The 25396-nt window shown below is 48.8% G+C and overlaps 1 protein-coding gene across 2 annotated transcripts in view; it reads left to right on the top strand.

Moving 5' to 3' along the window:
• Window positions 1–25396, top strand: part of ADGRD1 (adhesion G protein-coupled receptor D1) — a 176890-nt gene that overhangs the window by 111619 nt on the left and 39875 nt on the right. For both annotated transcript variants that reach the window (XM_061384498.1, XM_061384499.1), the window contains 2 exons: window positions 5043–5116; window positions 9369–9492. In XM_061384498.1, coding sequence (XP_061240482.1) covers window positions 5043–5116; window positions 9369–9492 — 198 coding nt within the window. The remainder of the gene's footprint in view (window positions 1–5042; window positions 5117–9368; window positions 9493–25396) is intronic.

Below are 25396 nucleotides of genomic sequence, written 5' to 3'. Positions count from 1 at the left end.
GAACCAGTCTGTTGTTCCATGTCCAGTTCTAACTGTTGCTTCCTGACCTGCATACAGATTTCTCAAGAGGCAGGTCAGGTGGTTTGGTATTCCCCTCTCTTTCAGACTTTTCCACAGTTTATTGTGATCCACACAGTCAAAGGCTTTGGCATAGTCAATAAAGCAGAAATAGATGTTCTTCTGGAACTCTCTTGCTTTTTTGATGATCCAGAAAATGTTAAAAATTTGATCTCTGGTTCCTCTGCCTTTTCTAAAACCAGCTTGAACATCTGGAAGTTCATAGTTCACATATTGCTGAAGCCTGGCTTTGAGAATTTTGAGCATTACTTTACTAGCGTGTGAAATGAGCACAGTTGTGTGGTAGTCTGAGCATTCTTTGGCATTGCCTTTCTTAGGGATTGGAATGAAAACTGACCTTTTACAGTCCTGTGGCCACTGCTGAGTTTTCCAAATTTTCTGACATATTGAGTGCAGCACTTTCACAGCATCATCTTTTAGGATTTGAAATAGCTCAACTGGAATTCCATCACCTCCCCTAGCTTTGTACTTCCTAAGGCCCACTTGACTTCACATTCCAGGATGTCTAGCTGTAGGTGAGTGATCACACCATTGTGATTATCTGGGGCGTGAAGATCTTTGGAATACTTACTCAGCCGTAAAAAAAGAATGAAATTTTGCCATATGCAGCAACGTGGATGGAGGGCATGATGCTAAGTGAAATAAGTCAGACAGAGGAAGACAGATACTGTGTGATATCACTTGTCAGTTCAGTTCAGTTGCTCAGTTGTGTCCGACTCTTTGCGACCCCATGAATCGCAGCACGCCAGGCCTCCCTGTCCATCACCAACTCCCGGAGTTCACTCAGACTCACGTCCATCAAGTCAGTGATGCCATCCAGCCATCTCATCCTCTGTCGTCCCCTTCTCCTCCTGCCCCCAATCCCTCCCAGCATCAGAGTCTTTTCCAATGAGTCAACTCTTCGCATGAGGTGGCCAAAGTACTGGAGTTTCAGCTTTAGCATCATTCCTTCCAAAGAAATCCCAGGGCTGATCTCCTTCAGAATGGACTGGTTGGATCTCCTTATATCACTTGTAGGTGGAACCTAAAAGAATACAACAAACTAGTGATTATAACAAAAGAGAAGCAGACTCACAGATATCGAGAACAAACTAGTGCTTGCCAGTGGGGAGAGGGAAGTGGGGAAGGGTACACAGTGGTGTTCTGAAGAGGTCTGGTGTTACTCAGGGCCAAGGAAGCCTTGCTGGTACTGGGTGGGGCTACCAGGTTCTTATTGTAGTTTTGACTTTATGGGTTTCACATGTTGCCATTTCCCCGCTAATGACCTTCTGTGGTTCTGAATGGCTGCAACCACAGGGCTGTCTGTGTCTGAGCACAAAGGCCACGGCAGACTGAGACAGGAGGAGGGGACACAAGAGGGAGCCTCTTGCTAGCTTTTAGTGGTTCTCAAGTTCGTGTGGGAACCTCAAGGACTTGTGAAAACCCAGAGGCTGTTCCCACCCCCAGAGTTTCGGGTTCTGTGGTGGGGCCCTGGGATGCTGAGGCTTCTGTGGGGACCACACTTTTTTTTTTTTTTAAAGGTTATACTCCATTTACAGTTATTATAAAATATTGGCCAAATTCCCTGGGTTGTACAGCTTATCCTTGTGGATTGTGTTTATGTGTTAGTCGCTCAGTCATGTCTGACTCTTTGTGACCTCATGGACTGTAGCCCACCCGGCTTCCTTGTCCATGAAATTTCCCAGGCAAGAATACTGGAGCGGGTTGCCATTTTCTACTCCAGGGGTCTTCCTAACCCAGGGATCAAACCTGCATCTCTTGTGTTTCCTGCATTAGCAGGCAGGTTCTTTACCACTAGTGCCACCTGGAAAGCCCATCCTTGTAGCTTATTTTATTTTTATTTATTATTTTATTGTTTTGTTTTTTAAAAAATTTTTTCTCCTTGTAGCTTATTTTATTCATGTTAAGTTGTTCAGTCACTAAGTCATGTCCAACTCTTTGCAACCTCATGGACTGCAGCACGCCAGGCTTCCCTGTCCTTCACTATCTCCCAGAGTTTGCTCAAATTCATGTCCATTGAGTAAGTGATCCTGTCTAACAATTTCATCCTCTGCTGCCCTCTTCTCCTTTTGCCTTCGATCTTTCCCAGCATCAGGCTCTTTTCCAATGAGCTGGCTCTTCGCCACAGGAGGCCAAAGTATTGGAGCCTCAGCTTCAGCATCAGTCCTTCCAATGAATATTCAGAGTTGATTTCCTTTAAGACTGCCTGGTTTGATCTCCTTGTTGTCCAAGGGACTCTCAAGAGTCTTCTTCAGCACCACAATTTGAAGGCATTTATTCTTTGGTGCTCAGCCATCTTTATAGTCCAACCCTCACATCTATACATGACTACTGGAAAAACTATGACTTTCACTATATGAACCTTTGTTGGCAAAGTGATGTCTTTGCTTTTTAATACATTGTCTAGGTTTTTCAGGAGAAGGCAATAGCACCCCACTACAGTACTCTTGCCTGGAAAATCCCATGGACAGAGAAGCCTGGTAGGCTGCAGTCCATGGGGTCGCTAGAGTCGGACATGACTGAGCGACTTCACTTTGACTTTTCACTTTCATGCATTGCAGAAGGAAATGGCAGCCCACTCCAGTGTTCTTGCCTGGAGAATCCCAGGGACAGGGGAGCCTGGTGGGCTGCTGTTTCTGGGGTCGCACAGAGTCGGACACGACTGAAGCGACTTAGCAGCAGCAGCAGCAGCTAGGTTTGTCATAGCTTTCCTTCCAAGGAGTAACATCTTTTAATTTCATGGCTGCAGTCATCATCATTGTCTGCACTGATTTTGGAGCCCTAGAAAATAAAATCTGTCACTGCTTCCACTTTTTACCCTTCTTTTTGCCATGAAGTGATGGGACCGGATGCCGTGATCTTAGTTTTTTGAATGTTCGGTTTTAAGCCAATCGCCCCTCCTCCCTTTCCTCTACCCGCTGGTAACCACTAAACTTGTTCTCTATATCTGTGAGTCTGTCTCTTTTTTGTTATATTCACTTTGTTGTTGTTATTCAGTCAGTCGTGTCCAACTCTTTGCAGCCTCATGGACTGCAGCATTCCAGGCTTCCCTGTCCTTTACCATCTCTTGGAGGTTGCTCAAACTCATGTCTGTTGAGTCAGTGATTCCATCCAACCATCTTGTCCTCTTTGTCCCCTTCTCCTCTTGCTGTCAGTCTTTCCCAGTATCAGGATCTTTTCTAATGAGTCAGCTCTTTGCATCAGGTGGCCAAAGCTTTAGAGCTTCAGTATCAGTCCTTCCAGTGAATATTCAGGATTGATTTCCTTTAGAATTGACTGGTTGGATCTCCTTGCAATCCAAGGGGCTCTAAAGAGTCTTCTCCAACATCATGGTTCAAAAATATCTGTTCTTCGATGCTCAGCCTTCTTTATGGTCCAACTGTCACATCCATATATAACTACTGGAAAAACCATAGCTTTGATTATATGGACCTTTGTTAGCAAAGTAATGTCTCAGCTTTTTAATGTGCTGTCTAGGTTTGTCATAGCTTTTCTTCCAAGAAGCAAGTGTCTTTTAATTTCATTGCTGCAATCACCATCTTCAGTGATTTTGGAGCCTAAGAAAATAAAGCCTCTCACTGTTTCCATTGTTTCCCCATCTATTTGCCATGAAGTGATGGGACCAGATGTCATGATCTTCGTTTTTTGAATGTTAAGTTTTAAATCAGCTTTTTCAGTCTCCTCTTTCACTTTCAGCAAGAGGCTCTTTAGTCCCTCTTCACTTTCTGCCATAAGAGTGGTGTCATCTGCATATCTGAGGTTATTGATATTTCTCCCAGCCATCTTGATTCCAGCTTGTGCTTTATCCAGCCCAGTATTTCACATGATGTACTCTGCATATAAGTTAAATAAACAGCGTGACAGTATACAGCCATGATGTACTCTTTAAAAAATTTTGAACCAGTCTGTTGTTTCATGTCTGGTTCTAACTGTTGCTTCTTGACCTGCAGACAGGTTTCTCAGGAGGCAGGTAAGGTGGTCTGGTATTCCCATCTCTTGAGGAATTTTCCACAGTTTGTTGTGATCCACACAGTCAAAGCCTTTAGTGTAGTCAATGAAGCAGAAGTAGATGTTCTTCTGGGATTCTCTTGTTTTTTTTTCTATGATCCAACAGATGTTGGCTATTTGATCTCTGGTTCTTGATTTATCGACTGGGAATTGATTAGATACCGTTTATTCTGGTTTCCTATGGAGCTGCTGGCTTCCTGAGCTCCCTGGCAAGATTCTTGGAGAAACCTCTGTGTGTTGCTGAGGGCAGAGCAGCTGATACCAGATACCCCAAGTTGGCATCCAGGAGTAACCTGGGAACAAGACTTTCTCTCTTAGGGGAGTGAGAATCCTAGTAACAGGGCTGTTGATGGATCTGTTCACTTGTTCATTGGTTCAATAAGTATTTAGTAAGCACGTGCTGTGTGCCAGACACTAGGGTAGGCACAGGGGATATGAGGAAACGAGATGCCACAGGTTCTCTGTGTGCAGGTTCTAGAGAGGAAGCTAGCAGACAAGGAAGTAAGTAAATATGCAACATTCTGCGTGATCAGTACTATGAAAAATGCAGTAAGAGGAAGGGGTGGGTTGAAACTGATTTGAATGGGCAGGTGGATCTCCTGAGGAGAGACCTGAAGGTAGGGAGGGTTGTCTTGGGGGAACAGCTTTCTAGCAGAAGGACCCAGCAAGTGCAAAGGACCTGAGTGCAAAGGAGCCCTGATTTGTGGACAAAGGAGCGCCATGTGAGAGATGGGGCTGGGTGACCCACCTTCTCTGTCCACAAGGGTTGCAGTGGAAGATCAAGGGCTTTGTGTGTCCACAACCTGGACTCTTGGGGGTCGCGAGCGTTTGGCTCTCCCACCAGTGTTGGCAGTTTGTCTTCCTGGCTGTATCATGAGCATTTGGCTTTCCCACCAGTGTTGGCAACTTGTCTTCCTGGCTGTATCATGAGGTGTGTCCATCCTCTCTCATTTCAGACTCAAAGGCAGTACACTGAGGCCACCAATGAGAGCAACCGAATCTTCCTGTATTGCGCCTTCCTGGACTTCAGGTACTGTCTGCGTGGGAGGGTCCCTGGGCGAGGAGGGGGCAGAGGAGGGGACGGAGGGAGTGGAGAGAAGAGTGAGGGAGATGGCCAGGCTGTCCGTGCTCGATCACACACCCGACCAGATCATGATCTACTTTTATTTATTTATTTTTTTGGCTTCTTATATTCTCCTTTTCTTACTCCATTTGGATTTTTCTGTGTATTTTTGATACCATTTTTTCTCTGCTATTGACTCCTGGTGTATACTTCCTTTTAACTTTTTTGTAAGGTTGCCCTAGAGGGCTTAGAATATATATCTTTAATTCATCATAACACAGATGAATTATATTATACCACCTCACATGTACTCAGAGACAATACAACAATCGTTTCATAGCTGTTCTTGCCCATAATTAGTACTATTCTTATTATACATCGGAGAAGGCAATGGCACCCCACTCCAGTACTCTTGCCTGGAAAATCCTCGGATGGAGGAGCCTGGTAGGCTGCAGTCCATGGGGTCGCTAAGAGTTGGACACGACTGAAGTGACTTAGCATTAGCATTATTATACATTTTATCTTTACAGATGTCATAAATGCACAGTATGTTGGGAGTATTGTTACTCTAGGTAATTAGTTGTCCTCTAAGGCAATTAAAATTAAGAAAGTGATCATTGTGGGGACTTCCTTGGTGGTCTAGGGGCTAAGACTCTGAGCTCCCAATGCAGGGGCTACAGGTTCAATCCCTGGTCAGAGAACTAGAGCCCAAATGCAGCAACTAAGACCCAGAGCAGTCAAATAAATAAATAAAAATAAATATTAAAAGCATAATAATTTCCCTTCATGTTTTCAATCTCCAGCTATTTTATCACTTTGTGTAGAACACACTTTCTGTCTGGTATGTTCCCATAACTCCTCTTGTAGTGCGAGTCTGCTGGCAGCAAGTCCCATTCTTATTTTTCTGAGAATGTGCACTTTTATTTTTGAAAGATGGTCTCACTGAGCTTAGAATTCTAGGTTATTTTTTTCCTAGCTTACACTTTAGCAAATGATAGCAGCAATATATTAAAGCATTATTCTTTTAAAAAATAAAACATTATTTAGAAAAGCACATGTCCTGTTGGACTTCGAGATCTTATCCTGATCTCCTTTCCTAGAGCCTGCAGTAACACAGAGGGCAGATTTTTGTGTGTATCTTTCAGTAACTTGTGCATGTCTTATATTTACATTCCCAGGAAACATATGGTTGTTTAGTTTCATGTTTCTTGCATTATTCCACCATCCTTTCTTGTGTGTGTTCTGCCCACATCTACAGAATACACATAATATGAAGCATTTTCATATTTATATATACACATTCCATTTATGCATGTGGGTGAATGGTTTTCTGCTCAGATGCCAACTTCCTCGGTCACAGGGTGAGACGCATATTTTCCTGTTATTTGACATCGCTTGGCCTGGCTTCCATGGCAGATTTATTGACGCACAGACTGGGGAGCGAGGCTTCTTGTTTCCACGGGCTCCCTCGGATGCAGCTCTTTACACGCAGGCAGAGGTGACACCACACGGGGCTCAGGTCCCCTGGCTAATGAAGACATCGTCACGCCTTCGTGGCTCCGTTCGGGAAAACGTGACTTTCATGGTTGGTTTTTAATTCATCGTCACTCTTGGCGTCTGTGCAAGGTGCACTTTCCACCCCTGTGATCGTGCTCCCCAAATTCTGTGCCTGCTAGTTTTCCGGTCACCCTCTAATTCAAGTATGGCATTCATATATTCAGTAGACAGAGGTCGCATACAGCCCAGCAGTGGGTGTCTCTGGCTTTCCTCAAGGAACGGGAGCCAGTTAGCCCTAACAGGTGGCATGGTGGGGGAGTTCCTGCCCATCTCTAAGGCCCTTTTATTCTGATCTCATTGGGGGGTGGCGGCCCTAAACTGATCGGTTCCAGTGGTCCTGGCTGTGCTGTCTGGCTCTGCTAAATGCCCCCACCTTGCTTGTCATGAACCTCGCCTCCAAAGCCCCTGTTCCCATGTCATCAGGCTCAGCACCACCCCGAGTCCCTGCCTGATGACCCCTTCAACCCCACCCACCCTTAAGTTGTGTGCTGCCCAAGGCTCACCCAGAGTTACAATCACAGCATCCTCATAGGGACACCATCTGCCTCAGGGATGAAAATAAAGATGCTGCCCGTGTGTGTTTCGTTCACTGGGCGTGAGCAGGAGCAGGCAGGACTGTCTTTATACGCCACCCTCTGGGACGCCCGCATTCCTCATCCACGGCTGATGTTGTCATGAAAACTGAACATAAAGCAAAGCGGAACTAGAGCCTTTAAACTGCTTCAGCTTTATAAAACCTTTTCCCAAGGGCCCCTGCCCTTGGCCAAAGCAAAGATTTGTCTTTGCTGATCACTCAGAGTTGCAGCTTCTGGGAAGAACCATTTAAACATCTCTCTCTCTCTCTTTTTTTTTTTTGGATTTGAAAATATACAGCGGTACAGAGAGGAAAATTGTAATTGCTAATATTCTCACCACAAGAATGAACCCCAGTTAGCATTTGAGCACCCTTGCTTCAAGTAATTTTTGTCTTGGTTTGTACTTGAAGACATGATGCAGGTAATATGTCAAAATGTGATTGTTTAAAGAATTAGAACATTATAAAGAAAAGCAAACACGTAAAAGATGTTTACATCTTATCCTAGTCTTTTGCTCTCTCTGTGGGGAGTTTTCTGCATAACTTATGTATAGTGTGTAGTTACATTCATAGAAAATATTTGATCTTCTTTTGCGTCATGCCCTTGCTTCATTATTATGCAGTCAACATTGGATGTTATGTTTGTGTGTTTTATCCGTATGAATACATGTTGCTTTTTACTAGTGTTCATGCCTTATCCAGGTCCCTGAGGTAGACATTAGTGTGAAAGTGTTAGTCGCTCAATTGTGTCCAACTCTTTGCAACCCCATGGACTGTAGCCTGCCAGGCCTCTCTGTCCATGGGATTCTCCAGGCAAGATTACTGGATTGGGTAGCCATTCCCTTCTCCAGGGGATCTTCCTGACCCAGGGATCAAACCCGAGTCTCTTGTATCGCAGGCAGATTCTTTACTGTCTGAGCCACCAGGGAGGTGGACATTAGGTAACTTTAAAGTGTTCTCTAGCATCACCCGTCATTCAGGAAACATCCCAGATGTGTCCCTGTGCACATAGCTCAGAATTCTCTAGCTGGGGTTGCTGGGTTGCAGGACCTACACACTCCATTTTTATGAAATTTTTACTGAAGTATAGTTGATTTACAATGTTGTGTTAATTTATTCTGTACAGCAAAGTGACTCAGTTATATATACATATCCATTCTGTTTCATATTCTTTTCCATTATGGTTCATCACAGGATATTGAATATAGTTCCCTGTGCTATATGGTAGGACCGTGTTTATCCATTTTATGTATAATAGTTTGCATCTGCTAATCCCAAACTCCCAGCCCTTCCCTCTGCTTCCCCTCCCCCTTGGCAACCACAAGTCTGTGCTTTGTGTCTGTGAGTCCTTTTTGTTTCTTAGATATGTTAATTTGTATCATATTTTAGATTCCACATGTAAGTGATCTATGGTATTTGTCTTTCTCTTTCTGACTTATTTAGTGTGGTCATCTCTAGGCTCATCCATGTTGCTGCAAATGGCATTATTTCATTCTTTTTCATGGCTGAGTAATATTCCACTGTATACATGTACCGTATCTTCTTTATCCATTCATCTGTCAGTGGACATCTAGGCTGCTTCCATGTCTTGGTTATTGTAACTAGTGCTGCCGTGAATATTGGGGTGCACATATCTTTTCAAATTAGAGTTTTGTTTGAGTACATGCCCAGCAAAGGAAACCGTAAGCAAAAAGAAAAGACAACCACAGAACAGGAGAAAGTATTTGCAAATGATGTGACCGACAAGGGGTTAATTTCCAAAATATACAGACTGTCCATACCACTCAGTAACAGAAACAAAGACACTCGATCGAAAAATGGCGCAAGACCTGCATAGACATTTCTCCAAAGAAGACCTTCAGGTGGCCGAGAGACACTTCGTTTTTATTGGACCTCAGACCAGGTGTTTTCCAAAGTGATTGTGCTAACATGGCTACACAGCTTCCCCCTCCCAGAAGGAAACAGGTGCTTGTTCCCTTGTGGCCCGATCAACAAGACTCATCAGCCTGTTGAGTGAGAACGGTTTCTCAGCCCCTCAGGCAAGGCTGGACGGTTGCTTCCTGCTGACCTTTCCGTCTGTGTCCTCAGCTCCGGAGAAGGCATCTGGTCGAACCAGGGCTGTGCGCTCACGGAAGGGAACCTCAGCTACTCCGTCTGCCGCTGCACGCACCTCACCAACTTTGCTATCCTGATGCAGGTGGTCCCGCTGGAGGTAAGCGCCAGGCAGGGAGGGGCTCCTGGGCTGCGAGGAGGCGCCCTTTCTCCATCAGCCCACAGTGGAGGCCGGGTGCAGGTCTTCGTCATCAGTGCCTAGGGGTTTTGGTTGCAGCAGGGCAGATGGGAAGGGAAGCCAAGTGGCTGGGGACATCTGCGAAGCTCCAGTTCTTTGATGAAACCCCCTTTGCTCTAGGTTTACTCGGGCAACATCTGTGCAGACTCTGGGTCCCTCTCGAGGATTCATGTGCAGCTTGGGAGGTGGTCATTGCGGCATTTTCTGCCTTTGGATCACTGGGTGTTGAAACCCTTCCTGTGCCATGGGATCCAGCAGAGCATGGTCCTCGACTATAAGCAGTGTGCCTGGATGTCCAGAGAAGGTGTTGCCAGTGGTGACATGCAGGAGCATGTATGTCCAGGGTGGCCACACCATGTTCTCTGAGCATTTCTGCCATGACATAGGAAACCTTGGGCTTCGGACCTGTTTCTAAGGGACCTGACTTCCAGCTCCAGTAGCAGTGAGTCCTGAGGTGGGGGAGGGGATTCCCAGCTGACTCCTGGGTCCTCCTCTCCAAAGAGGGCCAAGATGTCTACCCTCACGTTAAGGATGGGAGAGGCCCCTCCTGGCTGAGTTTCTCTGCTTCAGAATATTTCATCTTTATTACCTGTTTGGCTTGGTCAGCATTAAGGACTGGAGATTAATTTCTTTGGTTCAAGGCAAGCATAGCTTTTAACAGGAGAGAAAAATGGCCTTTAAAAATGCAGATGCCCTAAGTATAGCCCAATAACAAAATTGGAAATTGACATTGGTACAACCCATAGAGTTTATTCAGACTTCTCTAGTTCTCTATATGGCAGTCTTATCGTGTGTAGTTTCGTGTACCTGTCCAACCAAAATATAGAATTGTTCCATCAACAAAGGCTCCCTTGGGCAACCCCTCTAATTTCCCCATCTTCCATCCCAAACCCCTGGCAACCACTAATCTATTCTCTGTCTCGAATTTTGTTACTTCAAGAATGCTATATAAATGGAATAAGACAATATATAGCAGATTGACTTCTTTGCTCTGCATAATACACTTGGAGTCCATTCCAATTGTATCAGTAGTTCATTTTTCAAAATTGCTGAGTAGAATGAACTGATTCCATGGTATAAATGTACCACAGTTTATTTAACCATTCACCTAGTTTGCTGACTGCTTTTTATCATGAAAGGGTACTAAATTTTGTCAAATACTTTTTCAGCATCAACTGAAAACATGTGGCTTTTCACCCCTTAATTCTGTTAATGTAGACAGTTTTTTTTTTCTCACAATATTGATAGTTCTTTATTCAGTCCAACTACAAGTCCTTTGTTGAATAAGTGATTTACAAATATTTTCTCCCCAACTAATTTTTTGTTATTGTTGCTATCCTTTTTGCTGCTTGCCTTTTTTTTTTTTTGAGGTAACATTGGTTTATAACATTATATGTTTCATGTGCAACATTATTTTTCTACTTCTGTATACATTACATTAACAAAGTGGTAAAAGCAATTCAATTTCTCTGAGAAAGAATAGTCTTTTCAACAAATGTTGTGGGAGCATCCATAGACAAAAGGATGTATGTTCCTATACAAAAGAATGAACCTCAACCAAACCTCCCAGTTTATACAAACATTAATTTGAAAGAGACCACAGACAAGTATAAAATGTGAAACTATAGAACTTTTAGAAAAAAAAAAAATAGAAATCTTTAGGACCTAGACCTGGTTGAAGAATTCTTAGATTTAATTCCAAAAAAAGGGAAGAATTGATGAATTAGACCTCAGCATAATTAAAAACGTCTCCTTTTTGAAAGACTCTGTTAAGAATATACAGAGATTTTGAAGTAAAAATGAAGGGCCTTGATAATCATGGATAGTTTTGCAAAAACAGGAGTCTTCAGCCTGGCCTTCCAGATGCCTTAAAGTATGTCAGAGCTTAAAATCTACTAAAAAATATTATCTCAGGACTTCCCTGGTGGTACAGTGGATAAGAGTCTGCTTGCCAATGCAGGAGGCACAGGTTTGATCCCTGGTCCATACGTCTGATCCCTGGGAAGATGCCACATGCTGCAGAGCGACTCAGCCTGTGGGCCACAACTACTGCACCTGCACTCTAGCGCCAGGGAGCCACAAATACGAGCCGGCGTGCACCAACTGCTGATGCAGGCTGTCCGGATCCCACGGTCCATAACGAGGGAAGCCAGCTCAGTGAGAAGCGCACTTGCCGCAACTAGAGGAAGCGCTTGAGCAGCAACAAAGCCCCACTGCAACCAAAAGTAATACAATTAATTAATTAAAAAGAATATTATCTCAAACTGCCTCTCCCTACCTACCCTCCCCCCATTTCCGTCCCCCACACTTGTGTTTATATAAGAACAAGACAGATGTTAGGTGGGCCAAACCTTAGACTTACTAAAAGTATTTCTGGCCCTGTGATAGAGCAATTCTACAGACAGGAATGAAGAAATGACAAAAGTTATGTGCAGAAGTGTTCGTAGCTTCTTTACTTATAACTCAGATCTGGAAATCATCCAAATGTCCACCAACTCTATACTAGATAAAATCTTATATAGTCATAGATGGAATAATTACAACAATGATAATGATATGGCATGAACTTTGTGTCCCCCTAAAACTCACACATTGGAATCCTAATACTTAATGTGATGGTCATGAACAGGATTAGTCCCCTTATGAAAGACACCCAAGAAAGCTCTTTTGCCCCCTTCCACCATGTGAGAACACAGAGAGAGCTTGGCAGTCCAGTCTGTGGGCCCTCACCAGAACCTGACTGTGTTGGCACTCTGATCTCAGACTTCCAGCCTCCAGAACTGTGAGAAATAAATTTCTGCTGTTGACAAGGCAAAACGAAAATGCAAATGCCCTGGCATGGGATTCTCTGAGCCACAGTGGGTCCCTGTGCGTGATGGCTTCCTTGGCTTCTTAGGGCCCCAAAGGAAATTGAGTTTTACTGGTGGGGGCGGGAGAGCAGCGAGGTGATGGGATGCCTCCTGGGATCTCCTAAGAAGCAGAGCAGGCCAGGCACCTAGAGACAAGTTTGGTTTCATCCCATAATGTGTTTTAGAATTTGAAAAATTTTATTTATGACTCTGAATTTCTGGCTCCTTTTGAAGATTTTGGGTGATGCTGGGACAGAGTTCTCAGAATAGTGAGGCAAGAGCTGGGTAGGGACCTCTTCTTCCTCCTTCGTCAGCAGAGCTGAACCCTGCTGGGAAGTGAGATGCCAGCACTGGGTGAGTCTCTTTGGCCATATGACCTTCCCTGGGAGGCACTCCGGCAAATCCACCTCCAGTTAACAGGGACCCATTCTCTTGGGGCGCATCCATTCTTGGGTCTGTCTGTTTATGAACAGACTCTATTCTCCTGAGGTTTTGTAGTCCAAGTGCTGCATATATTGGGTGTCAGCAAATATTTGATAAGCCCACGATTGTATCAGTTTTGTTAGGGAAGGAGAGATTTCTATAGCAACACCCAGGCTGCAAGCGGTGTTTACCTAAGGATCGAAATCTCATCCACCATCATTCGACAAATACCCATCAGGGACCTAAGGTGTCAGGCCTGGAGTTTCATTTGTAAACAAGAAAAGCCGTGTGTTTCTGCTTTGGAGTAGTTTATATTCTAGTGGGAAAGACAGATCATAAACAAATTAGCAACTAAATAGGTAATTTCAAAGAGCAATAAGTTTAGGAAGACCCTTGGGGAGAAGGATGGAAGAGATGGCAGGCGGGGAGGAGGGAGGTGGTGGGGAGGAGGCAGGTGTCTCTGAGGAAGTGACAATTGAATGGCCAGAAGAGGCTCATCTCTAGAAGGCCTGGGAGAGGAATATTCCGGGTTAAGAACCAGCAAGTGCAGAGGACAGGAGGCAGGAATAGATGAGGTTGGTGTATATGGAGGGAGGGCAGTGAGCATGGGGATCTTTCTGTTTGCAAAGCACATCATGGGTTTTCCAAGCAGACTGTGAATTACTTACGGAGACTCCAGAGAGGACTTCCGGCGGACGTGGGGGGGCCCGACACCCCCTACACAGTCCATGCGTGTACATGCCCAATGCTGTCTATCTGGACAGACAACCCCCTTTGGTCTTGTGATGAAGCATCAAGTGAGAGTTGGGTAAGCAGACTTTTCAGCAACCCCATCAGACAGAGTCGCCAAGAGCCTCTGGGTTTTGCCTGGGAATCCTGATGATGCATGAAATGAAGCCCAGGTCTGACGTGTCTGGGTCCTTTGGGTAGTGAGTTTTTAGAGGTTCAGAGCAGATGGTTCTATCATAGGCCTGAGGGGCATGAGCCCACCTTTCCGCCCAGCACCCTTCATGGTGAGTCTTTGTCCAGGCAGGTATGAACCCCAAACACTCCCAGTGGGAATGTTTTTTTAAAGGTGTGACATTTAGGGATGAGTTGATCGGTGCTCCTCCCTTTCCGTTTCCATCCTTCCCGTGTGTTCAGTCAAAACCCTTTCTCTTGTTGACCTGCAGTTCTTTGATCCTAAATCAGGGAGCATGCTGGGTTGGGAACCAATGGTAGCTGGGAAGACCAGCCAGGGGCAACTGCTAGTGATTTAAAGAAAAATGAAATAAGACGGCAAGAGTGCCTTGAAGTGGAGAGGTTAAGTCCCTATTTGCAGGACCCAAGCATCAGCCACTTTGACTGCAAGAGGGGGACCCATTCTAGCCGTCCATCCACTTGGCTCCTTTTTCTGCCTCCCTTGCTTGTCCTGGTCCACAGGTTCTGCTCCCACTCGTGTCTCTTAGCACATCAGGCTCCAGAAATGAGGAGCACGGCCTCCAAGAGGCTCAGTCCTCCCCTCTGTCCTCCACACCGGCCCCTTTGTCCTCCCTCCTGCCAGGGCCTTGGCCCTCATGGCTCACTCAGTGTCCCTCTGGTGTCATGGGGAAGATCCAGCCACTCTCTTTAGTCCCTGGAAGAGGCACTGTGCTGCCTCGACGCGGAACCTATGTGGTCCTGTGGCCAAGCCCCCTTCCTTGACAAGTGGAGAAAGTGAGGCCCAGAGGGCGGGGTGGCCCGGCCTGTCGTCCATCCATTCATCAGTGAATTGCTGAGTTCCAGGTGACCCCTAGGTTTTGCCTTATTCTGGAAAGTTCAGTGCTCAAGATCTTGAGTGGGGATGGAGACACAGCATGTGAAGGCAGTCATGGTAGGGTAAGGTGGGAAGACAGAGGTGTCCCCGCAGGGCCTCCTGAGCTGGGGGTGATGGGTAGACACCCCAGGGGAGTGAGGGAAGAACCATGCAGACGTGAGAGAAGGGAGCAGCAGATGCAAAGGCTTGAGCAGAAGTGGCCAGGGGCTGGTGCAGCTCCCAGGAAAGGTGCCGGGGACTTCAGACCTGAATGTCTCGGGGGCTGAGAGTGCTGCGAGTGGGGGCCGTCATGAAGGGTGGGGGCAAGGTGAATTGAGACCCCTCACCCAGCTGACCCGGCAGCCACTGCGGATGCAGATGCTGCTGCCCCTTCTCCGATTGAGTCAAACTGGAGATTAGTTTTGTGCAAAATCTCTCAATTGTTTAGATGTGTCGTTAATTATCCTTTCTAGGCCACGTGTCAGAGGTGTATCCGTGGCCTGGCCCAGTCCGATGCCCACAGACCAGCAGCCTGAACTGCGCGTGCTCAGGGACCACTGGGTCTTGTGAAGATGCTGACCTAGGCTCCACAGGTCTGGATGGGGCCTGAGTAGTGCTCAGGCTCTACTGGCTCCAGACCGCTCTCTGAATAGACCCTGGGTACAGCCATCTCCTCTGTAAAAGTCAGGTCAAGCTTGTGCTCACGTCCTGTGAAAATGGCCAGGCCGATCATTACAGATAAGAAGGGCGGGTTAGGGTTAGTCTGATTCCAAGTGTGTGCTCACTAGAGACGGGTGATCTTGGGTGATCTTGGTTGGGATCTGAAGGGAGGGAGTCGGACAGATCCCCGCCAGGAAGTTAGGTACAGAGGAAGCTAGTGAGACTGCCTTTGGGGAGAGGAGTTCCAGGGACACAGGAAACAAAGAAGACAGTGAGCCGCAGGCAGGGCAGACCCAGGGTCAGCAGGGCTAGTGTTCTGCCCACAGGGGGGTCTTCAGGGTGCTCCCCTGACAAGGGCAGTTCTGGAGTCCTTGGAGGCAGCTGTGGTCCAAGGGTGGGTCACAGAGCTGGGTGCCTGCTGATGACAGTAAAGACAGGACTGCTTGGGGTCTGTTGCCTCCTTCGGGCCTTGCCATGTGGGTGGGGGGTGGGGGACTGTCACCATCACCATCACAGATGAGGGCTTGGGGACTTGCCTGAGGTCACCTGGGGACAGAGTCTGGAACTGAGCTCTGCTCTCCAACCCCAAAGCTTAGGCTGGTGGCCATGCCCATGGATGGCCCACAAGCAGAGCTTCCTCCTCTGCATCCTTTACATGGGTGTGTGTGTGCTAAGTCACTTCAGTCATGTCGGACTCTGCGATCCCTTGGGCTGTGGCCCACCAGTCTCCTCTGTCCATGGGATTCTCCAGGCAAGAATACTGGAGTGAGTTGCCATGCCCTCCTCCAGGGGATCTTCCCCAGCCAGGGATTGAACCCGCATCTCTTGTGTCTCTTGCATTGGGAGGCAGATTCTTTACCACTAGCGCCACCTGGGAAACCCTGATCCTTAAAATACCAAGGACTAAATCTGATTTCCTGTATGATGTGGGTAGGTCTGCAGAGCAGTGGGAACGGGCAGGGGCTCCCAACACTCAGCAGGAAGTTGTGTTTGTGCCTGTGGGTGGGAGAGGATGGAAGGGAGGAGCTCGGTCCAGGAAACTAAGAAACCGGGGTCACAGAGCATCTGTGATTACAGATCCATCCCTACTCAGCGGCGATGCCAGATTTAGACAGCCTGTGGGTGTCTTCATGGAAGCAAATCATATCTACTCATTGCCAGGAAAGGTCGATTTGAAAATGGTTTAAAATTATCCATGCTAAAAATGAACATTTTCATGAACATTTAAAAAAAAACAAGGCAGTTATCACAAGTAGATGCCAGATCCGTGGTGCTTTTGGAGAATTAGTAAAAACAGCACAGATGCTTTTATTTTCCTGATGTTGAGGCTGAATCTTCCTAAGCTCTGCCTCCTGGCCCAGGTCTCAGGGTCTTGGACAGGTTCTCTCCTCTGAGCTTACATCCACCTGTCAGCCCTTCTCTCTGTCTGTCTCTCCTGGCTCCTCTCCCACCCAGCTTCCTCCTTGGTGGTTGGCTCTTGGAAGACCTTTCCTCCCAGAGTGAGTCAAATAAGAGTCAAGAGAGACTGGGCTGAACCCCGGCCTGTGTGATACATTCCCACTGATGCACTTGTGTGGAATGATCCCAAATGAGTGAGTAACGATTCACAGCTTGGAGAAGCAGTTGCTAAAGACCGAGAGCATATCATTGAGGGCTCTTCCTGACTCCCAGTGCCATGTGGCTGAACAAGTGCGTGGATGAGGGAGTCAGTTCCACCCGGGAGAGGAGCTTAGGGAAACACAGAGTGTTCTTGCTGGACACTGGAATGCTGAGTGCATGTGGGGTTAGTCTGTAACCCTGATTCCCAGGCACAGGGACTGCAGGTGCACAGATGCTAGAACCTCCCTCATCTCCAAGGATTGACCAGCAGGGGGCACCGGGGACCAAGGAACAGAGGCTCCCACTGTCGGGCTGCTCAGGTGGGCTGGTCCAGGCAGGATCCGGGGATAGGGGCAGGTGGGTTTCTTGTTGAAGCGACGGTAACCGCAGTGTCAGACTTATGCATGGAATTTATAGGCAGGGAAATCAGAACAGGCAGAATTTGGAGGAGGTGAGAACAGAGAGACTCTGGAACAAAGACTGAAGGTATCTCTTGCCTTAGGGGGAATTCAGTCCTTCCTGTGTCTGGGATCCCCACCTGAGGCTTGCATTTCAGAGCACAGGCTTGCTGTCTAATGTGGGAAAGCTGTGCTATGACAGACAGTCATGGTGATGGCTGAACCTGGTAATGCCCAAGGTGAGGTGGTGGTGAGCACAGCCCAGAACTGGCAGGAGCACTGGAGGCCCACGCAGCACAGCTCAGACTTTCTCCAGGGTGCTGGCCCCTGGCTCCCTCGTGGGCTCTTTCAGAGCAGCCTGAGTGTGGGCATCTATCCTGGTGGGGGCAGGAGCTCTGTGCCAGGACAGGTGCCCCTGGGAGAGCTGGACCCCAGGGGCCCCCTCATGTTCGCGTCAGCCAGGTAGCCTGGGGAAGGGGCAGTTCCCTAAGACAGGGTCACAGCCTGTGGTCTGCAGGCTGACTTGGCCCGTAGACCTGTTTTGGTTAGCCCTTTTGTCCATGAAAGTGAAAGTGTTAGTTGCTCAGTCATGTCCAACTCTTTGCCATCCCATGGAATGTGGCCCGCCAGGCTCCTCTGTCCATGGGGTTATCCAAGCAAGAATACTAGAGTGGGTTGCCATTCCCTTCTCCAAGGGATCTTCCCGACTCAGGGATTGAACCCAGGTCTCTTGCATTGCAGGCAGATTCTTTACTGTCTGAGCCATCAGGGAAGCCCCCCATTTGTCAATATTTCTTTTTTTTAAAAATTATTTTATTGACGTATAGTTGATTTACAATATTGTATTAATTTCTACTGTACAGCAAAGTGACTCAGTTATACATATATACCTATTTGCTTTCATTATGGTTTATCACAGAATATTGAATATATTTCCCTGTGCGATACAGTGGCCCTTGTTGTTTATCCATCCTGCATATAACTGTTTGATCTGCTAACCCCAAACTTGCAGTCCTTCCCTCCCCCAGCTCCCTTCTCCCTTGGCAACCACAAATCTATTCTCTATGTCTGTGAGTCTGTTTCTGTTGCATAGGTAAGTTCTTTTGTATCATATTTTAGGTTCCTCATATAAGTGATATCACATGATATTTGTCTTTGTCTGAAAGACCCTGATGCTGGGAAAGATTGAGGGCAGGAGGAGAAGGGGATGACAGAGGATGAGATGGTTGGATGGCTCAACAGACGTGAGTTTGGGTGAACTCCGGGAGTTGGTGATGGACAGGCAGGCCTGGCGTGCTGCGGTTCACGGGGTCGCAAAGAGTTGGACACGACTGAGTGACTGAACTGAGCTGAACTGATTTGTCTTGGCTGTTGGAAATAGCGCTGCAGTGAACTTAGGGGTGCATGTACCTTTTTGAATTATAGTTTTCTCCAGATATATGCCCAAGAGTGGGATCACTAGATCGTATGGTAGGTCTATTTTTTGTGTTTTGAGTAATCTTCATACTGTTCTTCATAATGGCTCTACCAATTTACATTCCCAAAAACACTGTAGGAGGGTTCCTTTTTCTCCACATCCTCTCCAGCATTTGTTATTTGTAGACTTTTTAATGATGGCCTTTTTGTCATTTGTCGATACTTCAAAATTCAGCTGTTATCTAAAATTTTGGATTTCTGGTTTTCTTTTTTAAAAAAAGGAAAAAAAGATCTGACCATAGAGAGCTTCCACTCCTGAGCAAGCAGCCATGGCCCCTGCAGGCAGGGGTCTGCACTGCAGTTCTCCACAGCCCCCACCACTCCCTATCGCCTTCCTCACGAGGGGCCATTCATCATCATGTTCGCATTGTGTTTTTAGGAAGGCAGCAAAATGCTGCTTATTCTTTTCTAGGGAAGAGAAATGACATATCCACTAAGAGGAACTTTGGGAAAAGAAATGCAGATAAAGATGTTTCTTTTTGGAAGAATAGTCTTGCTTGTTTATTATGTATGCAAGCTCCCAGATGGCCTCATGAATTTATATAAGCTGCCTCTCTGAGGGCAATGGTGTTTGTGGTCTCTGACTCAGAGGAGTCCATGTCCTGAAGCAAACTCCAGGTTTTTCTGGGCATTTCTAAATCTAGCCACTGGTGGGAAAGGAAGGCCATGGCTAGGGCACACCACGCCTTCCTGAGCCTGGAGCTGCAGTGGTGGTGGGGGGCACCTGCTTTCACCACAGCCCCTCCCCCATCTCTCAGGGCCCATGTCCACTCGGGGCCAGTGGTTAGAGGATCACCTGGGCTGCAGCCACCTGAGGCCATGCCCCCAGCTCTGGCTGCCAGGGAGGGCATGGGGTGGGTGTGGGGTGGAACCTAATTACAAGGCAGCCCTGGGGCTAGTGAACTGGCCCCTCTCTGAGCTGTATTTGTGGTCCTGGTGGGTGTATCAGAGACAGACTGGGCCAGGATTTAGTTGGTGCTGGCAGAGGGCTCAGTTCACCATCAGGATGATGTCTCCAAGGGTGCACATCACTTACTCTGATGAGTACCTACTGTATACAGCTCTATCCCTAAGCAGTGGCCCCATTCTGTCTCTTGGTCAGTTGAATGCTTGGTCCATCCCCTAACACTCTGCATGGCTTTGGGCAAGTGCCTTCTCTGAACCTCAGCTTACCTGCCTGTGACATGAGTGGGGACCCTCTCCCTTGTGGAGTTGTAGTAGGGAGTCAGATGCATCTCAGCCCTGAGAACTGAACTCCAAGCACCCAGTTGTTAGTACTGAGTTAGAGCACCCAGCCCAAGTACTGAGCTCCAAGCACTGAGTCATGAGTACTGAGCTATGAGCACCCAGCCCCAGGCACTCAGGCTGACCGAGACTGCAGTGATGTCAGCAGCGGCACCCACCTAGGATGTGGCCAGTGGAGCCATGTCAGACAGGAGTAGGCAGGAGACTGGGGTCCCCTGAGCCTGGGGACCCCAGACCTCCCTACATGGCAGTGTCAGAGCATGTGTCCCAGCATCGTCCTTCTCCTTTCATTCTTTGAAAGGACAGTAGGGTCCTGTGCTCTGGGCAGAGTCGGGACTACTATTTCCCTGTTAATGGGAGTCCTGTGGGAGGAGGGAGCTGAAAAGTCTCTTGTTTTGCCCTTTTCTCTCCCAGGGTGTAATGCCTCACCCTGTGGGTTTCCACAGAAGGGGGCTGTCCTAAATGCCTTTCTCTTATGGATCCAGAAAGTCTCCCTACATCACTCCTCAGTTCCCTGGTCTGTTATGTAGCAAAAGGGGGAGCTGACAGGCTCCCACTGGGTCCTGGCTCGTCCTCTGGGCTCTGACTTGCACACCTGCCCTCTGTGCATGTGTGTTATTTGCTCGGTTGTGTCCGAGTCTTTGAAACCCCATGAACTGTAGCCCACCAGGCTCCTCTGTTCTTGGGATTCTCTGGGCAAGAATACTGGAGTGGATCGCCATTCCCTTCTCTGGGGCATCTTCCAAACCGAGGATCGAACCCAGGTCTCCTGCATTGCAGGCAGATTCTTGACCATCTGCACCACCAGGGAAGCCCACCTGCTCTCTCCCTTTTGCTGATTCACCAGCCAAGGCCTTCAGGCTGTGTGTGGACCAGGAACTTCCTCTTCTGACCCTGCACCTCCATGGAGCCTGAGAGCCTGTGATGGTGCTGAGCTGGGCACTGGGGACTGCAGAGAGTGCCTCCCTTCTCCCTCCTCCCTTCCCCCTCCCCTGCCTCTCCCATCTCTCTCCCTTCTCGTCCTCTCCCCCTCCCATTTCTCTCCCTCCTGCCTCCCTCCAGGGCTCCCAGGGCCCTTTCCTTGCTGCCTCTCTGGTGGGCACGTTGGCTGAGCTCTGGGGCTGGGCCACTGCCTGTCATCCTTCTCTCCCCGCTAGAACCCCAGGCATGCAGGCACTGGGCCCACCTGGGAAAGAGTTGCAGGAGGAGGAATCAGATGTTCGGGGAGCTCAGCTTGTCCATGAACCTGACCCTGCTGTCCTAGGGACAGTGCCTTGCTGTGGGCTCAGCATCCCCTCCTGGCAAATTTAATTATCCTCCTGTCCTTCAACCAGACCCAGGCTACTACCTTAGAGGAAAAGCAGCTATTGCTTTATTTATCCTAGACTCTTCTGAGAAACCTCTGCTCAGGGGGAGCTGACGGTGGGATCCCGAGGGCTCCTGTCTCTGAACCCCCCTCAGGAGGGAGAGCTCGCTTCCTGCGCTTCCTGCGGGGAAGGGGCGGTGAGGGTAGCTGCCAGGAGGGAGGATGCAGGGGTGGAGTCAGGGTGGAGCCAGGGGCATCTCCATCTGGAGGTAAAAAGACTGCTGTGCAGCCCACCTGCCAGAAGGAGGCCAACAGGAGGGAGAGACAGAACGCAGGGCAGAGAGCCCAAGGGTTCTGTAGCCATTCAAGGTGGTCAGCTCTGGGCTGGAGGACTGAGCTGGGGACTGAAGTGCGTTCTGACCCAGATTGGGTGCACTCTGCATTTTTTGTCATAAACATGATGGATCACCACGTGGTGATGGGAAAGGGGACCCTCTTGGAGAAGTTACCTCCCCCCATGTCAGGGGTGAGGGGCCCTGCAGGAGCCCGAGGGCTCCTTGCAGGACTGAGACAACGCCAGGGCCCATTTCTCAGGCTATGCTGGCTGTAAAGATGCTGCGCTACTTGGGAAAATGCAGTAAATAACACAGAAGGCGGAGCTGAACACGTGAGCCCCATCCCTTCTCGTGTCTCCCAGCCCCCTGCCCAGAGCAGGGCTGACTCTCTCACCTCAGAAACAGTCTCCGTGTCACCCTCTGCTCCTTAAACACAGAGTTGTGTGCTGTAAAAACCATTCTGTGCTTTTGAGAGACGTATCAGTACATCCTGGCGACTGCTTCATCTCTGTCTATGCGGACCTGCCTCATTCATTTTCACCACTGGGTACCCCCCTTCCCCCACCCTCAACCCCGGGATTTCTCTAAGCCTCTGTGGATCCATGTCAGGTGACAACAGTCTTTGGCTGCTGCAAACAATAAATATCTGTGAGCAGACACCCTTCCCGTCACTGCAAGTGCGTCTGTAGGACAAATTACCACAGTAGACTTGCTGGGTAGAACAGCCCAAGGTTTGAACTTCTCGTAGCTAGGTGCTTGAAGCCACCATTTATGGGGAGGTCTGCTCCAGCCCTGCCTCTGTGCAGAGAGTGTTGGGGTGGCTGGTGTGTTGGCTCCATGTCACCCCATCGTCCACATGCCTCCCACAACAGTTGCTCTGTGTGCTTTGCAATCTCCGTCTTGAGTTCCCCCTGATCCTCACCCCCACGTATAAAGCCGAGTTCCCCCTGATCCCCACCCCCACGTGTAAAGCCGGGTATCACACAGCTTCCAGTTAGCATCTTGGGAGCTGGCAGCCTCCCAGCCATGTTGGCAGGCTCAGGGGCAGAGGCACGGGCTCCCTGACACCCACGGCCCAGCTGCCCAGGGCTGGATGCAGGAGGGATCCAATCCCCAGGACCCTAGGCATGTCTGGATCCTGGGCCTTTGCTCTCAGACCCACCGCTCCCCCTGCTGGACTCAGCATCCTAGGGCTGACCAGTGTTGGCTGCCCTTTGGGGCTCTGGCAGGAGATGGGAAGGGTGAAGCCAAGTGCCATCCTCTCTCCCTGAGCCTCAGGCAGCTTTCCTGGCAATGGCCTTGTTTCTGCAGCCTCCTTCTGGCAGCTCCTCCAGCCTGTGGCCCTGGCTTCCCCAGGTGACCTTTGACCAAGGCAGGTGGCTTCCGGCTGTGATTTAATTAATACCTGGGTAACACCATCATTCCTGTGGCATCTCTGTTCCCCTTTGCAAACATTGCCCTGAATTAAATTTCTCATTTTTTTAAAAAGACTGAAGTAGTCTTCCCAGTCAGCCTCAGACTGGTACACAGCTGTATGACTGAGTGGAGATGGTTAAGACAGCCCGAGGGGCCTGGTCTGGGTAACCAGGGAGTGAAATGGCTCAGTTCTAGCCCCCAGCTGACTCTGCTGATGAGGTGACTAGCCTGAGGAAGGCAGGTCGATGACACCTTTTTAAAGAAATGGACCCCAGTCTTCGTGCATCTGGTGGGGTTTCTCCCCCACCAGTGCACCCCTGTAGGCCACGATGGTGCCCTTCAAGCAGCCAAGAAACTTGGAGCTCTGGTCTCATTTCCATCACTGGAACATAGTGAAAGTCACCTGCAGTCTGGACTGCATGCAGAGGGTGTTGCTAGTGAAACCCACAGATGATTAAGCCCGGAGACTGTTGTCAAACCTCGGCTGCCCAGTGAGCCACATGCCCCTCCTGTCCAGGGCTGAAGGAAGGCACATGGTTTAGCCAGGGTCAGGGGGGACCAGGGGAGGGGCAGGCTCCAGCAGAGCCTGGGTCCCAGCAGAAGGTAGACCAGAAGGCAGGACGGAGCAGGCCTTGCAAAGAGCCAGGGGTGGGGTGGTGGAGGCAGGGGAAATTGATGGAACGCAGGGTCCAGGAGCAGTGAGGGGCTGAGAGCATCTACATCTGGGCTGACCCAGCGGGTGGGCTGCACGCTCTCAGATTGTCCCCACTTGTCCTTCACTCTGCTCGGCCACAGGTTCCCTTGACAACTGGCTTCCTGCCGAGCCCAGCCAATGAGAGGCAGGCATGAAGTGACACCGGTCTGCTCTCTGCTCAGATGCTCCTATGCCGCCCATGGCCCCTCCATGGTCCCTGCTCCCGCTGTACCGCCCTCCCCCCAGGACCCCAGCTCAGGGGACAGGCCTGTTGTGTTTCCAGCTCTCCAGTAGTCCTGGCTCTGCTCACATCACCCCCTCCTGTTGTCCTTCCCACCCTACAAGGGTAGAAGTTCTTGCTGTGGCTGTTCTCTGGGGACTGTCACCATCATCTCCTTTTCCGAGGGTTCCCAGACTTTGTCCCCCACTTCCTATGTTCAGTCCCCTCTGCTGAATTCCTGGGAAGGCCTTCCTTTCCTATGTGGACCCTCCTGAAAGAGTAAGTGAGTAAGGCGGTGAGGCAGAGATGCTGGCGGGACTGAGCACTTGGGGGCCTTGCAGACCCGGGCAGGAACAAGGATTTCATTCTGGGTGCAAGGGTGCCCAGGAGGTGGGTGAGCTCAGACCCATGTCAGACCCATGTCTGCTCAGCCAAGTGGAGACTTGGCTGAAGATGGGGTGCAGTCGGGGAGCAGCGAGGCAGTCCAAGAAGTAGAGGAGGTTAAGATAGAGGCTCTGGAAACTGAGGATAAGGAGAGATGTATGCCTGCATGTTAGCAGAGGAGCCAACAGGACTGGGTGGGGATGAGCTCTGAGGGGAGAGAGAGGACCTGGAATGACTCTCACGTCTAGGTACCCCCTCCTGTCCCCGACAGTAACCTCCAGCAAGGCCTTTGATTATCTAAGCCTGATCAGGCTCAGAACTAGTGACCTTATTTATTCACTCATGTATTTATCAGTATCTGTTTGTGCTTTGTTCATTATCTGCTTTCTCTACTGCAAGTTAAGCCCCTGGCTTGGCACTCAGTGGGTGCTTAATACATGCTTGCTGCCGATGGGGGTCCAGGCCATCTGGGGTCAGTCCAGTACTTCCTCGCCAGCTGTGCAGTGATGGGCAGTCATGTTTCTTCAACATGAGAACCACGATCCCCACTCACAGCCTCCTTTGCTGGTTTGGTGCCTGTATACAGTAGATGCCCAATAAAGGCACTTCTGTTCTCCCCATCTTAACCATCCAGTCTGCTGTGAATGCTTCACGACCCCAGGTGAATCTGATCTTTGGTTCATCTTTCGAACATCTAGAGTTTGCCAGTCCTTGTCAGACGCTGGGGATCTGGACAGGAGCAAGACAGACAACCCTTGTTTCCATGGACCTCACCACTAGAGTGCACCCTGCTTCTGGTCCAGGAGGTCCTCTCCTGTCCTCTCTGTCTGCTTCCGGTTGCATGCTGGGGCCAGTGTGAAGTCCACTTTCCCTCCTATCCAACTTCACAAGGCACAGGCTGTTGGCTGCTTACAGTGGAGCCATGTTTAACACAAGTTCACTTAACACACTGGCAAACCAGTGGGCTGAACATGCGTTAAAGTTATCAAGCTCTTATATAAAAAGAGAGGGGGAGTAAACCCTTCAGGCAAGCAGAGTCTCTCAGAT

This window comes from Bos javanicus, chromosome 17 (assembly GCF_032452875.1).
Source record: "Bos javanicus breed banteng chromosome 17, ARS-OSU_banteng_1.0, whole genome shotgun sequence".
Classification (NCBI taxonomy): Eukaryota; Metazoa; Chordata; class Mammalia; order Artiodactyla; family Bovidae; genus Bos; species Bos javanicus.
Note: the sequence above shows the minus strand (reverse complement) of the source record. Positions and strands in the feature narration are given on the sequence as shown.